The sequence below is a fragment of the Sabethes cyaneus genome, chromosome 1 (genome assembly GCF_943734655.1).
Source record: "Sabethes cyaneus chromosome 1, idSabCyanKW18_F2, whole genome shotgun sequence".
Taxonomy (NCBI): Eukaryota; Metazoa; Arthropoda; class Insecta; order Diptera; family Culicidae; genus Sabethes; species Sabethes cyaneus.
In genome coordinates, this window is record NC_071353.1 from 29,447,398 (window position 1) to 29,473,467 (window position 26,070).

Genomic DNA, 26,070 nt, shown 5'->3' on the forward strand with positions numbered 1-26,070 from the left:
CTCCAAATGTTTCTTTTCTGAACCATTCACTCATCTGCCAACTTCTGGCATTGATTGTACAGTGAAGAGCTACGGTACACGTTGCTTTCTCTGTCTGCTGTTGATATTTGTATGATTAATTTTTTGTTTCATTGTTCAACTCGTCACATCAATACTCGACTGTTCAACTTGATCGACGGTGCGATTCCACCCTTTTAGACTAAACTGCGTCCGGGAGAAGTTATCGACGAACGAAAGGTGAATATCTGGTACAAGATGCGGAGGCCAGAGCTGTCGACACACACACCGACACTGACGGCCACGCGTTTTGCTGGCTAGAAGCGGTTCCGCGTCGAGGCCAGATTATTCACCCAAATGCTAACGGTATACTTGCCGAACTGATAAGAATTGTGGTTTGCTGATTATTTAAATGTTTCGATTGATTGAACACATAAACACTTGAAAAGTTCGGTAAAATTTAACCGAACTCTGAGCAGCTGAACGTTCGGTAAAAATTCCGGAGGTGCCAATTAGAGTACTGAATTGAGAGACCGGCCATGTCACTCAAAAATTCGCATCATTAAACCAACGACACTCACTGATTACGTGAAACGTGTGTCGCTGGTTTAATGATGACAAGTTTTCGCGAGCTACTGAGTTGCCATGGCCAGTCTCTCAATTCAGTACTCTAGTGCCAATCGACGTTTACACGAATGTTTGGCATCACAAAAAAGTTTTACCGAACGTTCGGTTGCTCAGTGTTCGGTAAAATTTACCGAACGCGATACTTTTTTTCAAGCGCGTATGGAAAAGTTTGAAAACTAGGAGTTATGATGAATTATTCATTTAAAAGTGTAGAAAATAGCATTTACATTGAGTAACTATTTTCTATAAAAAATGTTAACAAACGAACTTTTGCTTTTGATCTTGTGACTTTTGTTGCTCTATTTTTTCACGCCTATATGACTATTTAACTCGTAGTCAAGAGGTATTCATTTAATTTTGAACATAATCAAATATAAAAATAATTGAAAATTTTTAATATATAACTCATATTCAACGACCAAGAAAATATCAAAAAGACTGTCACCGATTTGAAGACCAAGTCGGTGGAATTACTCGTCCTGTAATTACATTCAGTTATCCTAATTTCATGCAGAACTACTAATTGCGGATTTTCAAAATATATATTTTTTATATTCAAATACTTTTAAAGCAAGTTTACAAGAGAACATGTACCATTTTATAATATTCAGTCTACAGTGTTCCCAATATTGCGTTTTTGTCATTTAAATTACTAAGTCTCAAATCAATTCCAATTTTTCTTCGATTTGTGTTATCTGGCAAGTAGCGCCGTCTTGTTGAAACCACAAATCCAAAGTTCTCAATCGATGCAAAAATATCCGTAATCACCGACCGATAGCAAGTTCTATTTACTACATCTTCATCTGCGTCTTTGAAGAAATACTAACCAACGATTCCGTCACAACAAATAGTGTCTTTAACGGGACGCAATGACAGTTGTTGTACTGCCTTTGTCACTGCTCATTACACCAAATTGGCCTTGCCAGCGTTGAAAGAGATTTCGTAGGCTGCTCGCACTTACAGGAAATCTCGTGCCGAACTGTCAACGCGTGAGTGTTGACAAAAGCAAAAATACTTCCCTTTCTTTTTTTCTCACGCAAAACCCTGAACAATATCAGCAACGCTGGCAAGGCCAATGGGATAATTTTTTTTGTCGACTTAGTCATTTGTCGGTGAACACATTTCTTCGGAAAAAATACAAAAATTAGACGCCTAGGGCACGCCATTCGGCTGCCGTTCTAGAATGGGCTGTATTTTATACGATTATAGGCCAAAATTCTTGCGTTCCTTCGTCTTAATGATTACATGACTTGCTGATCTACGGTATATATATTCAAATAGCAAATATTTCAATCAGTTATTGAAACAATTACTTTGTCTTATACGCATAACTACCCAAGCAACAATGTGAGTTTTATTGTACTCCTATGACGGTTTGCATGACCAATTTTGGTCTTAAATTCCATCATAAGAGTGTAATAAAACCCAAATTGTTACTTGGGTAGTAGAAACTAGTTATTTTTGTCTCAAAACAGTTTGATTACCTGAAAGATTGTCAAAAAGCTTAAACTATACTAAAATAACGTTTCTCTTTTCCATCTTATGCTGTACATCACAATCGATTTGTTCCATCCGATGCCTTACCTCGGCTTTTATTGTTCTCTCACTACTCGTCGCCCATCGGGGCCGAAACCGATCTTTTCCATTCGTCCAACCGAATGGTCTTCGCTGTTGATTCGTTGCCGCTAACCCCGTACCTTCTTCGGTGCTGCAGAAACGACGACCATCGATCGACGTACGACGCCCGAGCATTCAAGATATGGACGAGAAGATCAATCAACCGTCGACGCCGCTGCGTGCCATCGGCGAGGACGGCAAGGCGGCCATCATTGTCGACTTCCAGGAGAGCTACTCGGCCGTCGAAGGTTTGAATCCACGTGCATTCGTTCGTCACCGCTTAGTGCTTAGTGCTGCTTGAACCTAATACGCTATCAATTCCGCTGGCCGCAACCGCAACTGACTGACCGTTCTTTCGACTGTAGACATTTTGTAGCACACAAACCAATTGTTCCGTTCCAGATCAAACCGGTTACATCTCGGTTCAGGTTGAAGGTAATCCCGCTCCGACGTGGAAGTTCTTCAAGGGTATCACTGAACTTATCGATGGTGGCCGTTACAAGCATCACACTGATGGCGAGAGCAACACCATTACGCTTTGCATCCGTAAAGTTAAGCCCAACGACGAGGGCAAGTACAAAGTGGTAGTATCAAACGCCCACGGTGAGGACTCAGCCGAAGTGCAGCTGTACGTATCCGACGCCAGCGGTATGGACTTCCGTGCTATGTTGAAAAAGCGAAAGTATGCCAAGTGGGGCAAGGAAGAGAAGGATCCCGACTGGGGTGATCTCAAGGAGGTCGAGAAACCGAAGCCACAGCTGAAGAAAGTCGAACGAGTAGGCATCCTCGCACTAGGCACGAATGCAAAACCGGTCCACGGGGGGTTGTCCAACATCCACTGTGTCTAACATCCGGTTTTATGTTTTGTGTTGTGCTAACCGATTCAGCGGAAGGGTACTTATTAATTGATATGCTTTCGGTTTTCAGAAACAAGATACGTTCTCCAGGCCGCTGGTAGATATTACTTGCAAGGAAGGAAAAGATAAGAAGGTTGTATTTGAGGCTAACTTCACGAAGCCGAACTCCAAGGCGAAATGGATGTTCCGCAAGGATGTACGTTTGGGTTGATATTTTTATTTACGCTTTCAGCAAAACTATACTTTACTTGCAGGAAATGTTCCCAGGATCGAAGTACAAATTTAAAAATGAAGGCGACCTGTACACTGTTACCATTTTCAATCCGAAACAAGAAGATGCGGGTAAATACACTTTGGAGATTGCTGGCATTTCGTGCTTTGCTTATCTGACCGTCGAGGAAGCCGATCCGGTGTATAAGTTTACCAAGAATCTGAAGAAGGCAGAGAAGGGCTTCCTGACGCATGATACCACGCTTGAGTGTGCGGTGGACAATTCGATGGCACCGATATCGTGGTGGAAGGGAGAAACCAAGCTTGAAAGCAACGATAAATACGTCATCGGTAAAGACCTTAACGGTACCGTAACGTTGATTATCAAAAACTGCGTTCTGGAAGATGCCGATACGTACACTTGCAAGATTGAAAAACAAACGGATAAAACGGAGACCAAGCTGAAGATCCTAGAGTACAATTACAAATTTACCAAGGTGCTCAAGAGCCAACAACTGTTCGTTAAAGACACCGTTACGCTGGCTTGCGAGTTAGATCATGCGCTGGGTAAGGTCGAGTGGTTCAAGGGAGACACCAAGATTGTCGAAAGCGACAAGGTGCAAATCATCAAGGATGGCCGCAAGCACAAGCTCGTTCTGAAGGACGTCGAAAAGGTCGACAGTGGCATTTACCGTTGTGTGAGCAACGCCGACAAAACTGAAGCTGACATTCAGGTTAAACGTAAGTCAATTGTACCGTGTGGATTAATAATAGAAAACTAACTGGAACGTTTACTTTTCCAAACCCAGGACCGAACAAGATCCTCAAGAGACTGAAGGACACTACGGGTGACGAGACGCAGAAGTGCGTACTCGAGATACAGGTGCAGGACGAAGAAGCCGAGGTCAAGTTCTTCCTCGGAGAGGAGGAGATCACCAAGAGCGACCGAATCAGCATCGTTTCGACTGGCGACGGTACTCATCAGCTGATCTACAACCAGCTGGAGTTGGCCGATGCCGGTGAGATTCGCTGCGAGTGCGGACCGCTCACTACCAAGTGTACTCTGAAGGTAAACAAGAAGGAGACCAAGCCAAAGTTCGAGGTACCACCGAAGGTAGAAACGCCGGCTAAGGTGGAAAAGGTGGTGGAGGTTCCATTCACAAGTAAGTACGGTAGCCCGCGTAATCGACAACGTACATGGCAGCTTGTGCTTGTGTGCATGAACTCAAGCACAATCTGCTGGACGGTCTGTAATTTCACACTATTTCATAGATTGATTTTTATTTTTCAATACCCTCTGTGCAGCTGGTGAATCTCGCCAGTCGAAGGTCATTGCTAAAGTGTTCAAAGATGGTAAACCGGTTTCACCGGAAGATGTTGATATAGTTGTAGAGAATGATAAGGTCGTGATCAAATTCAAGAAGACTGAGTATAAGGACTCAGGCGAATATAAAGTTGTACTGGAGAATGCTACCGGATCGGAAGAGCATACGATGAATGTTGTATTCCAGGATAAGCCACTACCTCCAACCGAAATTCAAGTTGGTAATGTTTTCCAAACTCGCTGCGTAGTGAAATGGAAAGCACCAGCAAACGATGGCGGAGCTCCGTTGACCAAATATGTTCTGGAACGGCAGGATGTATTCAAACGATCCGGCTGGGATGTTTTGCAGGACGTACCCGGTGATCAGACTAAATTCGCTGTTACCGATTTAACTCCAGGCCGACATTACAAGTTCCGTGTTAAGGCTGTGAATAAAATGGGCGAATCCGACTACTGCAGCATGGAGGAGGACTTTATTGCTAAAGATCCATGGACTGAACCGGATCCACCGAGAGATTTGGTCATTTCCGATTGGGATAAAGACTTTGTCGAACTCACCTGGAAGGTACCAGCTTCCGATGGTGGGGCTCCTATTCAAAGCTACGTCGTCGAGTACAAACCGTACACGGCAGCAAACTGGAAGCAATTTGAAGATGTTGGTCCGAATCAGCTCAAAACTACTTTGCGAGGTCTGAAGGAAGGCGAAACATTCGAGTTCCGCGTGAAAGCCGTAAACCAGGGTGGAGCCAGTAAACCGAGCAACTCAACTGAACCTCTCAGGATCAGAGATAGGTATGTTAAGCCATTCATTGAAGGCGAGGGCTTACAGCCCATCACGTTGAAGAAAGGCCACACAATTCGTTACTATGTTCAGTATGGTGGTGAACCGGAACCCGAGGTGGTTTGGGAGAAGGAGGACATACTTATAATTTGTGATTCCGAAAAGCGAAAGACAATCGACGTCGAGGGCAACGCCACAACTCTCCAGGTGCGCCATGCCGTTCGGGCCGATTCTGGCACTTACAAGCTGAAACTGAAAAACAGCAGTGGCGAGTTTGTAACGTCGGCTAAAGTTTTAGTTCTGGACGTTCCGACACAGCCAATCGGACCGATTAAAATCGAAAAGGCCAGATCCAACCACGTTGTTATTAGCTGGCAACCACCAGAAGACACTGGCGGTTGCCCTCTGACGGGTTACCTCTTGGAAAAGATGGACGTAGAAAATGGCACCTGGCTGCAGGCCGGAGAGTGTGGAGCCGATCAGCTAACCTTCGACTTCCAGCATTTACAAAAGGGAAGGAAGTACGAGTTCAGAGTGAAAGCCTACAACAAAGAAGGTGAATCTACTCCGCTGGAAACACTGCTGGCGGTAAAGACGGTCAATCCATACGGTAAGTTATATGTGGTAGTGAGATCGTGTAATATTTGATTGTCTCGAACTATAGTCATTTCTGTCAAAATTTGCCATCTACTCTGTTGAACATACATGTTGATATAGTTGTGAGACTAGCTTAGCACTTTGCACTGTCGAAGCGCGCCCTTCATGTACTTTTGTTTGGTTTGTTTGCGAAAAACAGATCCTCCAGAAGCACCCGGCAAGCCGGCTGTTGATGACTACGGTATAGACTATGCTGAGCTTAAATGGGAAGCCCCGGAGAAGGATGGCGGTCGACCAATCACACACTACGTTATTGAGTTCAAGAATAAATTCTTGACAGACTGGACGGAGTGTGCCAAAACGGAGTCTGCAGCTACGGTACATAAGGTCACGGGTCTTAAAGCAAAGGTAGTCTACCAATTCCGTGTTCGCGCCGTGAACAAAGGTGGAGCATCCAAACCGTCCGAACCAAGCGACAACCACACTGTGAAACACAAGAATCGTGAGTATTCATCCATCAAACACACAAACACACACACTCTGTCACCTCTATTCATAAGCTGTCAATTTATGCGTTCGGATTTGCTTTGATTTGATCGTTGTCTAGCGTAAGTATGTCAACAATACAACAAGGTTCTAAAGTTATGCCGCGTAAGGGTGTCGTTCGTTGATTAATGCGTATGATACTAAATTGCACCCAATCGTGTATTCTAACACAGTGAAACCTCGCATCGATCGAACCAACCTGAAGAATGTTACGATCAAGGCTGGAAAGGCACATCTCTGGTCGGCAGACGTTATGGGCGAACCCGAACCGGAAATCATGTGGAGCTGGCGTGACAACATTCCACTGACGGTTACCGAGAACATCAACATCGAGAACGGTAACTATCACACCAACTTCTCTATCAAGGAAGCCAAGCGTGCCGACACCGGAAAGTATAAGATTACTGCCAAGAACGCTTCCGGCAAGGACGAAGAAGAGGTAGAGCTTGTAGTACTCGGCTCGCCTGGAAAATGTCAAGGTAAACTGGAGATATCGAACGTTACCAAAAAGGGCCTGAAGCTGAAATGGAAAAAACCTGCCGATGATGGTGGCTGTCCAATTACCGAGTACAAGATTGAGAAGCTGAAGAATCGAAACGGTAAATGGGTACGTTGTGGTACCGTCAAAGGCGGTCCGGAAATCTTGGAAGCAAATATAACCGGACTCGATGAGGGTGAAACGTATAAGTTCCGCGTCATTGGTGTTAACTCGGAAGGTGAATCCGAACCACTGGAGTCGGACGAGGTGGTCGCTAAGAATCCATATGATGAGCCTTGGAAACCGGGTCAGCCGGAGATTGTCGATTACGACAATAAGTCCGTCAAGCTGAAGTGGGCCCCACCGAAGTCGGATGGCGGTGCTCCCATTCAAAACTACGTTGTTCAAAAGAAGGAACGTTTCAAGGATTGGCAAGACGTTCTTGAAGTACCCGGAGGCGAATGTACGGCAACGGTTGATGACTTGAAGGAGAACACCGAATGTCAGTTCCGCATCGTAGCAGTCAATAAGGCTGGTCGATCGCCTGAATCGGACCCGACGAACACACACAAGGTTAAGCACCGTGCACGTAAGTATACTTTGCTCTTTCGCATTGGACATGAAATTCAAATTTCTAATCTGCAGTGAAACCGCGTATCGATCGTACAAACTTGAAGGCAATCGTTGTCCGTGCTGGCAAAATGGTTCACTTCGATGTTAACGTGAAGGGTGAGCCTGAACCGGAAATCACCTGGATTCTCAAAGAGAAACAAGTGTTCAATGATGATCACTATGAAATCATCAACCAGGATTACAATACGAAATTCACCATTAAAGATAGCTTGCGCAAGCATAGTGGAGTGTACGAGATCCAAGCTAAAAACGAACATGGAATGGATAAGGAAAAGGTTGAAGTCACTGTTTTGGGTAGTCCAAGCAAACCGAAGGGTCCACTGGAGGTCAAGGATATAACTAAGAATAGTTGCAAGCTGAAATGGAAGAAACCGGATGACGATGGAGGCAAGCCGATTACGGGTTACGAACTGCAGAAATACGACCAGAAAGTTGGACGATGGGTGCCCATTGGTAAAGCTCCAGGCGATGCTGAAGAGTTCGACGTTACTGGACTTCAAGAGGGACAGCACTACAAGTTCCGTGTCAAAGCCATCAACGACGAGGGTGAATCGGAACCTTTGGAAACCGAAGAGTTTATGGTTGCCAAAAATCCATTCGATGTACCGAAAGCTCCGCAAGATTTGGTCATCAACGACTGGGACAATGCCAGTGTTACACTGCAGTGGAAGCGTCCTCTGTCCGATGGTGGAGCCGCCATCACCGGTTACTTCATCGAGAAGAAAGAGCGAGGCGAATCGAAATGGGAGCCCGCACTTACCACCTTCAGTCCCGAGTGCCAAGCAAAGGTTGGCGACATGCCCGAAAAACGCACCTACCAGTTCCGTGTCAGTGCCATCAATAAGGCCGGAACCGGAGAAGCTTCCGATCCGACTAACTTCCATACCATTAAGCATCGTTATCGTAAGTATAAAGCTGAATTCCTAATTAATTTTGTTGCTTTTATTTTTCAGCTATACAATTTATATCATTTTAATTATATTTATTTACTTTTTAATATTAAAAAAAATTGTTTCTTTGTCTGAAATAATCCAATAGACTAAGCTGGGAGTTTGTTCAGCTTACTCTATCATACTCACGTATTATGACGACCCGATAGTAATCTATTTTCGTTTTTTATTTGTATAACAGTTCGTCCACGTATCGACCGTACCAATTTGGTACCGGTGACCATCAAGGCCGGTCTGTCGGTACAATACGACATCGACGTTGAAGGTGAACCGGCACCGACGGTTAAATGGTTCCGCGGAGAAAAGGAAGTCATGACCGATGCCGACTACAAAGTGGACAATGTCGATTACAATACCAAGCTGTTCATCATGCGTGGTCGTCGTAATCTGAGCGGAAAGTATACGATCGTAGCTACCAACTCGCAGGGTGAGGACCGCGCTGAAGTCGAAATCACTATCCTGAGCAAACCGGGAACACCAGAAGGTCCTCTGGAAGCGTCGGATGTGCACAAGCATGGTTGCAAACTGAAGTGGAAGCCTCCGTTGGACGATGGTGGTCTGCCGATCGAGGGTTATGAAATTGAAAAACTTGACCCTCTAACAGGCCAATGGATCCCATGTGGCCAGAGCAGCACACCGGAAGCGAACATCTCCGGTTTGCAGGAGGGCAAGCAATACAAATTCCGTGTCAAAGCCTTCAACAAGGAAGGTGACAGTGAACCACTGGAGATGGAGACTGTCATTGTGGCTAAGGATCCGTTCAGTGTGCCAACTAAACCAGGACGCCCTACACCAACGAACTGGAGCAAAGACTTCGTCGATCTAGAATGGGCTAAACCGAAATCGGATGGAGGGGCTCCCATCACCGAATACATCATTCAGAAGCGCGATAAAGCTAGCCGCAAATGGCAGGATGCTGCAACGGTAAGCGGGGATCGCACCCGTGGTGTCGTTGAAGACGTCGAAGAGGGTCATGAGTACGAGTTCCGTGTAGTCGCTGTAAACAAAGCTGGACCTTCGGAACCGAGCGATATTTCCGATAGCGTCGTTGCCAAGCCCCGGTTCCTGGCTCCAAGAATCGATCGTAAAAACTTGGATAAAAAGATACTCCGAAGTGGTCAACTGCTCAACGTTGAAGCCGACGTTACTGGTGAGCCAGCACCAAAGGTTACCTGGCAATTGAAAGATAAACTTATCCTTGGTAAAGATGAAGATCGCGTCAGGGTGGATAATGAAGATTACAAGACTAACTTGATCGTAAGAAATCTTAAGCGATCGGACGCAGGCATTTACAAAGTTACCGCCAAGAATGATTCCGGTACCGATACTGTCGAAATGGAACTGGTCGTTTTGGCCAAGCCATCGAAATGCATGGGCCCGCTTAAAGTGTCGGATGTTACAGCTGAAGGCTGCAAATTGGCATGGTTGCCACCGGAGGACGATGGTGGTGAACCTATACAGTCCTACGTAGTCGAGCGAATGGATGTGGACAGCGGCCGATGGATTCAGGTATGTGAGAGCCGATTCCCAGAAGCGGACGTCTCCGGTCTACAGGAAGGCAAAGACTACATGTTCCGAGTAAAAGCCGTGAACAGCGAAGGTGAGTCGGAACCACTGGAAACGGAGACCAGTGTTCGCGCGAAGAATCCGTACGATCCGCCAAGTGCCCCTGGAAAACCCAAAGCAACCGATTGGTCGAGAAAGCACGTCTTCTTGGAATGGAACGAACCGGAGAGCGATGGTGGTGCTCCTATTACGAAATACATTGTCGAAAAGAAGGACGTCAATAGTACTAAGTGGCAAAAGGCTCTGGAAACGGATGGACCTGTCACCAAAGCAAAGATTCCGGATCTTTTCGAAGGTACTACCTACCAGTTCCGAGTTAAAGCTGTTAACAAAGGAGGCCAGAGTCCGTACTCACCGGTCTCCGAGCCTGTCCTGGTAAAGGACCGTTTCGCACCACCAAGAATCGATCGTTCCACGCTTAAGAATCTAACCCTGAAGGGAGGCCAATCGCTCAAGCTAGACTGCAAGGTCAGTGGCGAACCTGCTCCTACAAAATACTGGTTACTTAATAAAGCGCGAGTCGAGAAAGATAATCCCGAAGTTCGGGTTGAATTTGAAGATTACCGTGCTAAGCTGACAATCGGCAGTGTTACTCGAGCCCACAATGGTGTATATGAAATAAAGGCCGAAAACCCTTCGGGTTACGATGAAGTGCAAATTAACATTACCGTACTAGATAAACCAACTCCACCGGAGGGACCGCTAAAGGTATCGAATGTACACAAGGAAGGATGCTCGCTTAAGTGGAACCCACCGCTGGATGACGGAGGTGTGCCAATCGATCACTACAACGTTGAGAAGTTCGACAAAGAAGCTCAACGTTGGATTCCGGTCGGTCGTACACCCGATACCCATATGGATGTAGCCAACTTGGAACCAGGACAAGAATACTTATTCCGAGTATCTGCCGTCAACGATGAAGGTATTTCGGAACCGCTGGCTACTGAGCAGTATATTGTAGCGAAGAATCCATTCGATGAACCTGGCAAACCAGGTACTCCGGAAGCGTACGACTGGGATAAGAACTTCATTGAACTGCGCTGGACTCCACCGATGAGCGATGGTGGTTCTCCAATCACGAAGTACATTGTTGAGAAGCGAGAACATGGCACTATCAAATGGATCAAGTGTGCCGAAACCATTGGGAACAAGTGCGAAGCTAAGGTAACGGATCTGAACGAGGGCGAAGTATACGAGTTTAAGGTCCGAGCCGTTAACGAAGCTGGTCCTGGCGTTTGGAGTGACCAGAGCAAACCGATTACTGCTAAACCAAGAAAGTGTAGGTTTTTTTCCTCTCCGATCAAATGGCTTTCAGTATTAAGGGGTTTTATTTCCACTTTCAGTGCCTCCGAAGATCGATCGCCGAAATCTTAAGAATCTTAGCGTTGCCATTGGGGAACCATTTGGCTTTGATGTTAAGATCTCTGGTGAGCCAGCTCCGGATGTGGATTGGACCATCAACGATCGAATGGTGACGGTGACAACTACTCGTACGATCGACAACGTCCCGTACAACAGCAAGTTCGTCAATTCTAATCCAGACCGAAGAGATTCTGGCAAGTACGTGATCAAGGCCACTAACAAGTTTGGTACCGATCAGGTGGAGATAACTGTTACTGTAAGATGTAAGTATTTTGCTTGTTAGTATGATAGGAAAACACAGTCGAACCTCTGGATTTTTTCTAGCTAAACCAAGCATTCCGGAAGGACCGCTTGAAGTGAAGGACATGACAAAGGATAGTTGTCGTTTGGAATGGCAGAAACCGAAAGACGACGGTGGTGTGCCAATCGATCACTACGTAGTGGAGAAGTTCGACCCCGACAATGGTATTTGGATGAGTGCCGGAAAAACCGATGGTCCGATTACCGAGTTCCCGGTGGAAGGTCTCGTCCCTGGACATCGCTACAAGTTCCGTGTAAAGGCCGTAAACCCGGAAGGTGAATCTGAACCTCTGGAAACAGCCGGAACAGTTGTGGCGAAGGATAGCTTTAGTAAGATTATTTCTCATGCCTTCCAGAAGAAAGGTCGTTAATTTCTCATTTTTCTTTAGCCGTTCCTGATACTCCGAGCGCACCAACTGTTGTCGATTGGTCTGAGAATCACGCGGTTCTCAAATGGCCAGAACCGGATGATGGAGGCAGCCCAATTACGGGTTACATCATTGAAAAGAAGGACAAGTATAGTCCAATCTGGGAAAAAGCACTGGAAACTTCGTCTCCTTCGCCCACTGCCACAGTTGGAGGACTTGTCGAAGGCAACGAATATCAATTCCGAGTGATCGCCGTAAACAAAGCCGGTCAATCCGACCCATCGGATTCCAGCCGAACATTCACCGCCAAGCCACGCTTCGCACCGCCCAAGATCGATCGTAGAACGATCCGTGACGTATCTATTTCGGCTGGTTCTATGCTCAAGTTCGACGTCTGCGTGACGGGTGAACCGGCACCCAAATGCGAATGGCGCATCAACAAAGCAACCATTCCGAGTGACAAACGAGTTGAGGTTCTAAACACGGATTACAATTCCAAGTTTATTTTACGTCCAGCAAACCGTGGAGACTCCGGTGACTACGAAATTACTGCAACCAACTCTTCTGGTCGAGATCAAGTGTGCGTCCAGGTGGTGGTTACGGACAAACCAAGTCCACCGGAAGGCCCACTACAGGTTTCGGATATTACGAAGGAAAGCTGCAAGCTTAAGTGGAAACGACCACGCGACGACGGTGGATGCGATATCGAGTACTATCAAGTCGAACGATTCGACGATGAAGCCAACGCTTGGGTTCCGCATACGCGCAGCGTTGAAACCAACGCTGATATCGGTGGTTTACAGAATGGAAAGAAATACAAGTTCCGTGTAAGTGCCATCAACGCTGAGGGCGAATCGAAACCACTGGAACAAGCCGGCGATTTCATTGCCAAGAATCCATTCGACGAGCCATCGGCACCAAGAGATTGCAAAGCCACCGACTGGGGTCCAGACTTTGTCAAGTTGGCCTGGCAACCGCCGGTTAGTGACGGTGGTTCTCCAGTGACTGGTTATGTGGTTGAAGTTAAGGATAAGTACGGTGAATGGGAAAGAAAGATGCAGGTACCGGCAGAGGCTACTGAAGCAGTGGTGCCCGATTTGATGGAAGGCCAGAAATACGAATTCCGCGTTCGTGCTGTGAATGACGCAGGTCCTAGCGATCCAAGTAACGCTACTCCACCAATCATCTGCAAACCTAAAAATCAACCTCCGAAGATCGATCGTACCAACCTTATTGATGTGCGTATCAAGGCTGGCAACAATGTTGTCTTCGACGTTAAAGTCAGTGGTGAGCCGGTTCCTACAACTAAATGGTCGCTTAACAAACGTGAACTCAAACAGAACGAACGCTTCAAAATTCAAAACTACGACTATAACACTAAGATTACCATCCGTTCAGCTACGCGTGGAGAATCTGGTACCTACACCATTGAAGCGGAGAACGAAAACGGTAAGGATACGGCGAATGTGTTTGTTACTGTTCTGGACGTACCGAGCCCACCAGGAGGACCACTCAAGGTAGCGGAGATTACTGCCAACGGTGCGACTCTGGAATGGCGTGCACCGGAAGACGACGGAGGCTTGCCAATCGATAACTATATCATTGAGAAATTGGATGAAACCAAGGGAACTTGGGTGTATGCCGGAGACTCTGGCAGCAACAAGTGTCAAGCCGAAATCGATGGGCTCATCGAAGGACATTCGTACAAGTTCCGTGTTCGTGCACAGAACAAAATGGGCAAATCCGAACCACTGTCGATGGCAAATGCTGTGGTGGCAAAGAATCCCTTCCGCGCTCCCAGTCGTCCAGAAAATGTCGTCATCAAAGATTACGACAAGGATTACGTTGAACTGGAATGGAAGGCACCGGATAATGATGGTGGCGCACCAATCACTGGATACGTGGTGGAGAAGATCAGCAAATATTCGGGAGATTGGGAGAAGTGTGCTGAAGTTGATGCCGATAGTTGCACGGCCAAGGTTCCCGAACTGATCGAGGGAGCTGCCTATCAGTTCCGTGTCAGAGCCGTCAATCGTGCCGGTGAAGGCGAACCTAGTAGGCCAACCGATTCGCACATCGCTCGTAGCAAGAATCAACCGCCGAGAATTGATCGTAACTCGTTGTCCAATGTCAAGATCCGTGCTGGACTTACCTTCGAATTTGATGTTCCAGTGCAGGGAGAACCTGTGCCGGCTAAGGAATGGTCACACAAGGATAATATGATCATCAACACCGATCGCATCAAGGTCATCTATGAAGACTACAGAACCAAAATTCGCGTCATGGACGTCAAGCGTGGTGACAGTGGAGTGTACACGTTAACAGCCAAAAACAAGAACGGCGTGGACATTGCGGATGTCAATGTCATAGTTTTGGATATCCCAGCACCACCGGAAGGTCCAATTAGGTTCGAGAATCTTTCGAAGAACGGAGTAACGTTGATGTGGCGCCCACCGAAGGACGATGGAGGTTCAGAAATTCTACACTACGTTGTGGAGAAGCTCGATACCGATCAATTGCGATGGATTCCGGTTGGTGAAACCATTTCGACCAAGATTCGTCCGGACAATTTGATCGAAGGACACTCGTATCAATTCCGTGTTCGTGCCGTGAACAAACAAGGCGAATCTATACCTTTGGCGACCTCTCAACCAATCACGGCTAAAGATCCGTACACTAAACCGGACAAACCTGGAAAGCCTGTGGTGGTTGACTGGAGCGATAATCATGTCGATTTGGAATGGAGCATTCCGAAGAAGGATGGTGGTTCACCAATCACCAGCTACATCGTCGAAAAGAGACCTCGCTATGGCGATTGGAAGTTTGCTGGAGAATTCACGGAGTTGTACAAACCCTCTGCCAAAATTAAGGACTTGACAAAGGATGAAGAATACGAATTCCGCGTTTGCGCTGTTAACAAAGCCGGTGTCGGAGATCCAAGCGAACCTTCGGATCCGATTGTCTGCAAGTCTCGATTTGTGGCGCCACACTTCGACAAGAATGCACTTCGTGATCTGATCGTTCCAGTCGGCAAAAAGATCGCCTATAATGTTACTGTTGAAGCATCGCCGAATGTAACTGCCACGTGGAAGCGTGATGGGGTCATTATTCCGGAATCCCAACGGGTTATCCGAGAAGCGTACAACAATGAAATATCACTGGAAATTCCATTCTCAATTCGTGACGATTGTGGCATGTACACGTTGATAGTGAAAAACGAATGCGGCGAGTACTCGGCTTCTGGTCATGTGACCGTTTTGGACAAACCTTCCCCACCGGAAGGCCCGCTCAGGATTACAAACATCACAACCGAAGGTTGTCGTTTGGAGTGGAAACTACCGAAAGACGATGGTGGCAGTCCAATTACACATTACGTGATTGAAAAGATGGACATGTCGCGCGGAACTTGGTCTGCAGCTGGAATGAGCACTTCGCTAATCAACGAAATCTCTCGTTTGATCCATAACAAGCGGTACTCGTTTAGAGTTAAGGCTGTCAACGAGATCGGCGAATCGGAACCGTTAGAGTCGGTACATCCGATTGTTGCCAAGAACGACTTCGAAGAACCGTCGCAACCACCAAAGCCGGAAGTTGTCGACTGGGACGCCAATTCGGTTAGTCTGCAATGGAACCCGCCAAAATCGGATGGTGGAGCACAAATTTCCGAGTACATTATACAGAAGAAGGAGAAAGATAGCCCATACTGGAGTACCGCTGGAAGAGTTCCTGGAATCCAACGCAATCTTAAAGTTCCAGATCTGGCAACAGAGACAGAATGGGAGTTCCGGGTGATTGCTGTAAACGCTGCTGGAGAATCAGAGCCTTCCGATGCTTCGGATGCAGTTCTGACTAGGTCACGATTTATTGCTCCGAAGATCGTCACTCCAATGCGAGACATGGTTGTTAAAGCGGGACTTATCTTCCATTTGGATGTTAACTTTACTGGCGAACCGGTTCCCGATGTAACATGGACCTTGAACGGAAAACCAGTGGAAACCGACAAGCGAACAACGCTGACTGCTGTTGGACATCACACCATCGTTCACACCGTCAATTGCAACCGCGGTGATTCTGGAGATTATAAACTCGTTATTAGCAATTCTAGCGGAACCGATGAGGGAAGCTTCCATCTTACGGTTCTGGATCGTCCAGATCCACCAGAGGGCCCGATGAACTACGAGGAAATTACCGAAAAGAGCGTTACTATATCATGGAAACCTCCGAAGGACAACGGAGGATCGGAAATTACTGGTTACGTTGTTGAAAAGAAGGATCTTACTCACGGAGGCGGTTGGGTTCCGGCCGTTGCTTATGTAAGTCCAAAATACACTCATACCGTAGTTCCGCGTCTGAACAAAGGTAATAAGTACGAGTTCCGTGTTATGGCTGAAAATCTACAAGGACGATCGGATGGTTTGGATAGTAAACACCCAGTGGTTGCGAAGGATCAATTTGTTCTTCCTGGTCCACCAACCAAACCGGACATAATCGACAGTGGATATGACCAAATTACACTCACCTGGAAACCTCCGATCAGTGACGGCGGCTCGAGGATCACTGGCTATAACATCGAACGCAGAGATGCTGCTACTGGTCGCTGGATTAAGGCTAACAAATATCCTGTGCCGAATATTGAATTTACTGACACCGGAGTTATCAAGGGACATCAATACGACTACAGAGTGTCGGCTGTTAACGCCGCTGGACAAGGTACTCCTAGCGATATTTCCAACAAATGTTGGGCTAAGCCCATGCAACAGGCTCCGTCTCTCAACTTGGATAGTTTCACCAAGAGGACAATCAAGGTTCGTGCTGGCGAGCCGATCGTCATCACAATTCCTGTGGTTGGTGCTCCGATACCAACGGTTGAATGGTTCCGAGGTCCTATTAAAGTGCCGGAATCCTCCAGAGTCTCAATCGACACCAACAGCGAACATACGGTGTTCCGTGTGGACAAAAGCGATCGCAAAGATTCCGATACCTACAAGATTAAAGCGTCCAATCAGTATGGAGAGGATGTTAAAGAGTTTGAAGTCATTGTTGTTGATCGTCCACAACCACCCAGAAATGTGTTTGCTCTGGAAACTACTCAAGATACAGTTACTCTCAACTGGGATCCACCGAAGGATGATGGAGGTTCCGAAATCACAGGCTATAGCATCGAATATAAGGAATTCCCGTCGGACAACTGGAAGATGGTCTACGGAACGGTGCCACGGTGCTCGCACACTATCAAGCATCTTACCGAAAATCACGAATATATCTTCCGTGTACGTGCCGAGAATATCTACGGTGCATCGGAGCCCACTGAAAGCAAAACTATCTCACCAAAGAGTCCGGACCCGCCAGAGGCGGTCGATAAACCAGTTATCGAAGACCATACCCCAAGCTCCTGTACCATCTCCTGGAAACCACCACGAGTTCAAACTAGACCGGTTGTTGGATACCTCGTCGAAAAGCGCGAACGTGGAACCGGAGAATGGGTTCAAGTCAACAACTATCCGACTGTTAATTGCACCTACACAATTCCTGATTTGATGGAAGGCTTCCGTTACGAGTTCAGAGTTAAAACCGTCAACGACGTCGGTTGCAGCAAACCGAGCGAGCCTACAGATCCGATCACTGCACAGCACCAACGTAAACGTCCGAACCAACCGGATCCACCATCGATCGATAAAATCACCCGCAACAGTGTTACTCTCTCATGGCGCACACTTCGCAGAGATGCTAAAGAAAAGATCAAGGGATACATCGTACAGTACCACCTTAAAGACGATGAAAAATGGCTTGATGCTAATACGCTGGATGACTTAATTACTGACCAGACGTATCGTGTAGAAAACTTGGAAGAAAACAAGGAATATCAATTCCGTCTGGTAGCTGTCAATGACATTGGTTCATCGGATCCATCGCGTCCAAGCATAACGGTTATCCTACAGGAACAACCAAACAAACCGATGATGGATCTCCGCAACGTCAGAGACATTACCGTTCGTGCCGGCGAAGATTTTAACATCCATATCCCGTACACTGCTTTCCCGAAACCGGTTGCCACTTGGTTTGCTAACGACGAGCAGCTCGACGATAGCGATTCGCGCATCCATAAGCAATTGACCGATGAAGCAGCCATCTTCGTAGTCACAAACAGCAAGCGCACGGATTCCAAACAATACCGACTAATGCTCAAGAATCCTTCCGGATACGACATTGCCTCCTGCAATGTGAAAGTGCTGGATAGACCAGCTAAGCCGGAGAATATCGCAGTTGAATCGTATGGTGGTGAGCATCTGATTCTTTGCTGGAATCCTCCACTGGATGATGGTGGTTCACCAGTTACTAACTATGTGGTCGAAAAGAAGGACAAGAGCTCATCGAACTGGACGAAGGTTAGCAGCTACTGTACTGCAACATTCCTTAAGATCCGCAATCTACGCATCAACCAACAGTACGACTTCCGTGTTTGCGCTGAAAACAAATACGGTCTTTCGGAGCCTGCTCAGTCTGACTCGATCGTTGCTAGACATCCATTCGATGTACCAACGCAACCCGGAACGCCAACCCGTGTCGATACAACTGAAGATTCAGTCACCATCACCTGGGCCAAACCGGCAAGTAACGGTGGTTCACCGATCACGCACTACGTTGTCGAGAAGCGACCAGCCGCGGAAGGTAACTGGACCAAGGTACAGCAGGGAACCCTCAAAGACCTGGTTTGCAAGGTTTCTGGCCTAACTGAGAATCGCGAATATGTTTTCCGAGTCGCCGCTGTCAATGCTGCTGGACAAAGTCCGTTCAGCTCTCCGTCAGATCCAATTATGGTTACTGCTGCGTTCACTGCTCCGAAGATTACCTCCGATATTGGAATGCGCGACATAACCGTCATTGCTCGAGATCCATTTAAAATCATCGTGCCATACAGTGCAATTCCAAGACCGGACGCATTCTGGTTGGTCAATGGCAACGAGGTTTCAAAGAACGAACGCATCGATTTGGTGGTTACGGACACGGAAGCAATCTTCAAAAACGACTCCGCCAAGAGGTTGGACACTGGCAGCTATACCATACATTTGGTCAACTGTGTTGGAAAAGATACCGCTTCGTGCCGGGTTTTGGTTGTCGACAAACCAACGCCACCAATCGGACCACTGGAAGTTACTGAAATTACACCAGAATCCTGCACATTGTCATGGAAGGTCCCGCTGGACGACGGAGGTAGTCCGATTACGAACTACATTGTCGAACGCTATGAACCTCTGGGATACTGGACTAAGGCTAGCAGTTTCGTACGTTCAACTCATTACGACAACATGGGTATGGAAGCGAACAAGCAGTACAGCTTCCGAGTGCGCGCCGAAAATCAGTACGGAGTTAGCGATCCACTAATCCTCGAGGAGCCAATTGTTGCACGTTATCCATTCACGGTACCAGACCCACCAAATCCACCACGTGTCTCCGACTGGGATGCCAACTACGTTACCGTTACATGGGAACGTCCACTCATGGATGGAGGCTCGCGCATTCAAGGCTACCGCTTCGAATACCGAGATGTTACGGATAGCTCATGGATTGTGTGTAACTTCCTCATCAAGGACAACTCTTACCAGGTGTACAATCTCTTGCCTGGTCGCGAGTATGAATTCCGTGTTCGCGCACAGAATGCTGCTGGTGTGAGCAAGCCATCAGCTTCGTCCAAGAAGTTCAAGATTCACACCAAGATCACCGCACCAAGTGCACCCGGAGCACCAGCCATTATTAAGGTTGGCAAGAGCTTCGTTGATCTCAGCTGGACGCCACCGGCAAGCGACGGTGGTTCTAGAATCACTGGATATTACGTTGAACGTCGAGACCTCGGTGGAGCACGCTGGGTCAAATGCAATGAATCGAACATCCCCGTTACCGAGCTTACCGTGTCGAACCTCATTGAAGGTGGAGTGTACGAGTTCCGCGTCTACGCAGTTAACAACTACGGAGTATCTCCACCTTCCGTTGAAACTCGTTCAGTTAGAATCGGCGAGCAGCTGGACACTGAAAAGCCGGAATGGGTCAAGAGGTTGAAGTTCAGCCTGGTGCCGCTAGGAAAGTCGGTCCAACTCACTTGCGAAGCTCATGGCAAACCGGAACCAACTTGCCGTTGGTTGCGCAATGGAAAAGAAATCACCCATGGTGGCCAATTTGCACTGGAAAGCAAGAATGGAGTATTCTCTTTGCATATTTCGAATGTCACTTATCGTGACGAAGGCGACTATACTTGCGAAGCGATCAACTTCGTGGGATCGGTGCATACAACAGCTGCCGTTAAAATCGGTGTTCCACCGAAGCTGGTTAACATTCCTTCAGATGTATATCTGATTAAGGGTGAGAACGCGAAAATCAAGTTGGCCTTCAGCGGAGATCAGCCAATGGAGGTTAATATTTCTAAGGATCGCGAGAAGTTAATCGAAACCGACCACATCAAGTATACCGTCTTCGACGATTACGCCGTTATCTATATTCGAGATGTGGACGACAGCGATAAGGGAGTATATCTGGTGAACTTCAAGAACGACAGTGGAAGCGTATCCTGTAACGTTAACGTGCACGTCACTGGATTGCCTGGCCCACCAACGGGACCGCTGCTCATCAGCCACGTTACGAAGAACATGTGCACCGTATCATGGAAACCTCCAAGCTACGACGGTGGACGCAAGGTTACGCATTACGTCGTTGAACGGCGTGACATTAAATCGCAGCATTGGCTAATTGTTTCAAACTACGTCAAAGAATCGCAGCTGATTATCAAGGGATTGATCGAGTTCTCCGAGTACTTGTTCCGTGTTTCGGCAGTCAACGAAAACGGAATGGGTCCAGCTTTGGAAGGTGTCGATCCGATCAAGGCTCGTGGACCATATGATTTGCCGTCGCCACCTGGTATTCCAATCATTCACGAAGTTGGAGGCGATTTCGTCAACTTGGAGTGGGAGAAACCATTCTCGGATGGAGGCTCTCGCATTCAAGGCTACTGGATCGAGAAACGCGAACAGGGTAGCGAAACTTGGCAACGTGTCAATACGGTTCTGTGCTCGATTTGTACTATCAACTGTCCGAATCTTGTGGAAGGCCGTTTCTACGAATTCCGGGTTGCTTCGCAGAACGAAGTTGGCGTGTCAGAGTTCTCGAAGGCTTCACAGCTTGTGAAGGCTGAAGACCCAGACGTTTGCAAACCACCGGAGATCGTCAAGCCATTGAACACGCTAACGTGTGTACAAAACAGGAACGTCGAGTTTGTGTGCAAGATTACCGGAGTACCACGTCCGAAGATCACCTGGCACAAGGGTGCTCGCGAAATTTGCTCCGGTGCGCGTTATCACATGTACAGCGATGGAGACATGCATCATTTGGCGATCAACGATGTGTTTGGTGAGGACGCTGATGAGTACACTTGTAGAGCGGTGAATAAGGGTGGTATCAAGTCAACGAAAGCATCGTTGGTTATCAAATCTCCACCGAAGCTTAATGTGCCACCTCGTTTCCGCGATACTGCCTTCTTCGATAATGGAGAAAACATCGAAATCAAGATTCCGTTCACCGGCTTCCCCAAACCAAGATGCCACTGGACTTTGAAGGGCGAACAGATCGAGTCCGGTAGTCACTACCACATTGAAACTCGTGAGCGCCACACGGTGCTAACCATTCGCGACGGATCTCAGCTGGATTCTGGAACCTACACTATCACGATCGAAAACGAACTCGGACAAGACACAGCTGACATCAAGATACAGATCAGCGATCGTCCCGACAAACCGAGAAATCTCACGGTCGACCAAATTGGGCTGGATCACGTCACCCTCAGCTGGTTGCCACCGTCGTGGGATGGAGGCGCAAGCATCACCAACTATATTGTCGAAAAACGCGAAGTTCCGCTATCCACATGGATTCGTGCTGGCACAACACGATTCAATCAACTCATTATTCCCCATCTTTCGCCTGGCCATCAGTACGAGTTCCGCGTCTTTGCCGAAAATGTTTACGGACGTTCCGATCCATCGGATCAAACTGAACTGGTTAGTCTGAAGGATCTGGGCATCAAGGCAGCCAAGCGCGTTAAGTACGAGCTGGACGAAAACGGCAAACCGAAGCGTCAAGACAAACGGGAACCTATCGGCGATTATGACACGTACGTGTTCGATATCTATTCCAAGTATCATCCGAAACCGGTCGAAATTTCCAACAAGAGCGTGTACGATCTGTATGAGATCCTGGAAGAGATCGGTACCGGAGCGTTTGGTGTGGTTCATCGTTGTCGTGAACGTAAGACCGGAAATGTCTTTGCTGCCAAATTCATTCCAGTGTCGACGAACTCCGAGCGCGAGTTGATCCGCAAAGAAATTGACATCATGAACCAGCTGCATCATCGCAAGCTGATCCATCTGCACGATGCCTTCGAGGATGATGATGAATTTGTGCTGATTTACGAATTCCTCTCGGGAGGTGAACTGTTCGAGCGTATCACCACCGAAGGGTACAGTATGTGCGAACAGGAGATCATCGAGTACATGAAACAGATTTGCGAAGCTGTTAAATATATGCACGAGAAGAACATCATACATTTGGACATCAAGCCGGAGAATGTGATGTGCCAGACTAGAAACAGTAATCAGGTGAAAATAATAGACTTTGGATTGGCTACACGACTAAATCCGAATGAGATGGTTAAGATTTCCACCGGAACGGCAGAGTTTGCGGCGCCGGAAATTGTTGAGCGTGAACCAGTTGGTTTCTACACTGACATGTGGGCGATCGGTGTCTTGGCTTACGTCCTGGTTAGCGGCTTGTCGCCGTTCGCTGGAGAGACCGATATCGATACGTTGAAGAACATCAAACAAGGAACCTGGGACTTCGATGAAGTTGCCTTTAAGAATGTATCGGAAGAGTGCAAGGACTTCATTCGTCGTCTGCTGGTGAAGAACACCGAAAAACGAATGACGGCTCACGAATGCTTGTCCCATGCTTGGTTGAGTGACAGCTACAACAGCTCAACCTCGCTGATTTCGATCGAGCGTTACAAAACCATTCGCGATCACATTCGCAGGAAGTACGACAACTGGGCGTCGTTCGTTCTTCCGCTTGGACGTTTGTCGGAGTACTCAGCTCTGCGTAAATTGCTTGTTACCAAGTACAAGATCCACGAAACCTCGTTCGACCGCCGGCAGGCTGCACCACGCTTCGTTATCCGACCCCAGTCCGCCTTCTGCTACGAAGGACAGAGTTGCAAATTCTACTGTCGTATTATTGGTGTGGCTACTCCTGTAGTAACGTGGTACCACAACAATCAGGAATTGAAACAGTCGGTGAAGTTCATGAAGCGTTATGCAGGTGATGATTACTACTTCATCATCAACCGAGTCAAACTGGATGATCGAGGCGAATACATCATCCGTGCCGAAAACCACTATGGTTCCCGCGAAGAAGTTATCTTCCTCAACGTTCATCCAATGTCGAAACAGATTCCGGTCTACAAACCCGAGAGCTTCACCATCAGAAGACGAGAACCCAGCCCACGTCCACTGTGGCAGGAGGAATCCGATGCGGCTCCGGTGTTTACCTTTGCTCTGCGTCCTCGTGTTATGCAGCTGAGAGATACCTGCAAACTGCTTTGCTGTCTGAGCGGCAAACCGGTTCCCACTGTCAAGTGGTACAAGAACGGCCGCGAACTGAGCCGATACGAGTATGCTATGACCCACACCGACGGAGTTGTAACCATGGAAATCATCGACACTAAGGTGGACGATTCTGGAGAGTACAAGTGCGTTGCAATAAACCCACTTGGAAAGGCAGAAACCAGCAGTGTTGTGATCGTTGAGGATCGTCGCCACGCTTCGGAAATACCGCAACCTAAGATTGAAGCCAAGAGAGCATCTATCAAAAAGTCGGATATCAAAGCTTCGGCATCGAGCACTCGGCTCGGACCTCCAGACGCTCGGTCTCGACAGTCAACCCGCGAATTGATGCGTAAGTTTTCTGATGTTCATTAATTAAAAATGAGATTTTCAATGGATTTTCGTTTTTTTAGCACTACAATCGGATAGTTTGATGCACCCGCCAGAATTCACGAAGAAATTGAAGGACGTCGTTGCATCAGACGGTGAACCATTGCAACTTAACTGCCACGTCAACGGTGACCCGCTTCCACAGATCGTATGGACCAAGAATGGCAAGAAACTGACCTCTTCCGCAGTCATCGACATCAAGTACAAATCCGGCATCGCTAGCTTGCGAATCAATGAACTTTTCCCCGAAGATTCCGGTACTTACGTATGTACAGCGAAAAATTCCATGGGAGAAACCTCTACGCAATGTGTGCTTGATGTGAAGAGTAAGTTTTGCGTTTACTTTTATTGAGCAAGCTTATAGGAAAGCTAATGATAATGTTTTTGCAGAAGGACCTGGTGCCGGTACCCGACCTATCGACAAGAAGGGTGCCCAAGCGAAGGCTCCGATTATCAACAAACATGCCGAGTCCGGCTACTACAAGGACGGCTCGGAAGTAACGATCACCTGCCACATATCATGCCCGGATCCGTTCAATGTGATCTGGCTGCATGACAATCGCGAAATCAAAAACACGCCCGACTTTGAATATCTTAACGACGGCGATGTGTATTCGCTGCACATCCCAGAAATCTTCCCCGAGGATGCTGGCACGTACACTTGCGAAGCGTTCAACAAAGGTGGCGAAAGTTTCAGCTCCTGTACCATCACCGTGCTGTCGCAGGGCGAGCAAAAGGATAATCCAACCTTTGCTAAATTCCCAGCATCGCTCAGCGTGCTAGACGGGGCGAAGGCCGTGTTTAGCTGCGAAACCTACGACGCCCCCACCAAGCTGGAATGGTACAAGGACGGTGAACCGATCAACGAATCTTCCAACCGCTACCGGTTCGTGAAGAAGGACAACAAGTACACCTTTACCATTGCCAAATGTTCGTTCGAGGACATTGGCCAGTACCAGGTGCGAGCGGTGACACGCACCGGCGACGCGCTGGCTTCCTTCTCTGTCAATGTTAGTGCGTAGAGCATGCTTAGGTTATTAAGTTACCTAGGAGATGTTTAGTTAGGTAGACGTAATCGAGCAATTAATTTTTATTTGTGTATCTCTTATTTTCGGACAAAAAAAAACAACCGTGCTGTAATCTGATGTGTAAAACCATGTTCGACTACATGTGTAAGTAAGTTTTTGTAAAGTATTATTTTTTGAATTCTGAATGGCACAAGGTTATAGGCATTGACTTTTTTTACTGTTGATAAATAATTACGAAAACTCATTTAAAAAAAAGATAATAAAACGAAGCAGTTAATTTACGATCGGTGAGTTTTAATCATTTTTAGATTGATGTTACGAAATGTTTCTGATTAATTTCATGATTCTATACCAGTTTTAGAATTTTTCTACTGATTTCCTTCATAAGACTTCTCACACATCACATCATCAATCGTGAAATAAAAAAATTACCTCTACAAACACATCGAAGGTTGAATTTTACAGGATCGCCAATGTGTTATCCGGTGCATTAACTGTCTTGCTCACTGTCGCTCGAAGCGCATAATCGTTGCCAGATTCAGAACACGGGTTAGGAACCTTACGGCAATCCAGTGCTATGCGCCAACAGATGCTGCCAACCTGCAGGAGAAAGAGAGTTTTTACAGCCAGCTGAACAGCGTGGTTGAGAAAATCCCGAAGGGGGACATCCAAATTCACATGGGCGACTTCAACGCGAAGATTGGCTCAAACAACGCGGACCTTGAACGCGTCATGGGACGCCTTGGCCTAGGAGAGATGAGCGAAAACGGGGAGCTGTTTACAGAATTCTGTGGTAACAACAT

General features: G+C 47.2%; 1 protein-coding gene across 1 annotated transcript in view; it reads left to right on the forward strand.

Moving 5' to 3' along the window:
• LOC128732824 (twitchin) overlaps positions 1–25,450 on the forward strand; it is a 45,767-nt gene extending 20,317 nt beyond the window's left edge. The window contains exons 11-26 of the mRNA XM_053826228.1: positions 199–237; positions 2,339–2,489; positions 2,644–3,017; positions 3,169–3,294; positions 3,353–4,049; positions 4,118–4,471; positions 4,614–6,023; positions 6,210–6,512; positions 6,730–7,623; positions 7,680–8,570; positions 8,799–11,462; positions 11,527–11,808; positions 11,870–12,175; positions 12,235–24,201; positions 24,263–24,565; positions 24,630–25,450. Of these exons, the coding sequence (XP_053682203.1) occupies positions 199–237; positions 2,339–2,489; positions 2,644–3,017; positions 3,169–3,294; positions 3,353–4,049; positions 4,118–4,471; positions 4,614–6,023; positions 6,210–6,512; positions 6,730–7,623; positions 7,680–8,570; positions 8,799–11,462; positions 11,527–11,808; positions 11,870–12,175; positions 12,235–24,201; positions 24,263–24,565; positions 24,630–25,261 (21,393 nt within the window). The 3' untranslated portion in view covers positions 25,262–25,450. The remainder of the gene's footprint in view (positions 1–198; positions 238–2,338; positions 2,490–2,643; positions 3,018–3,168; positions 3,295–3,352; positions 4,050–4,117; positions 4,472–4,613; positions 6,024–6,209; positions 6,513–6,729; positions 7,624–7,679; positions 8,571–8,798; positions 11,463–11,526; positions 11,809–11,869; positions 12,176–12,234; positions 24,202–24,262; positions 24,566–24,629) is intronic.
• The last annotated feature ends 620 nt before the right edge of the window (positions 25,451–26,070 follow it).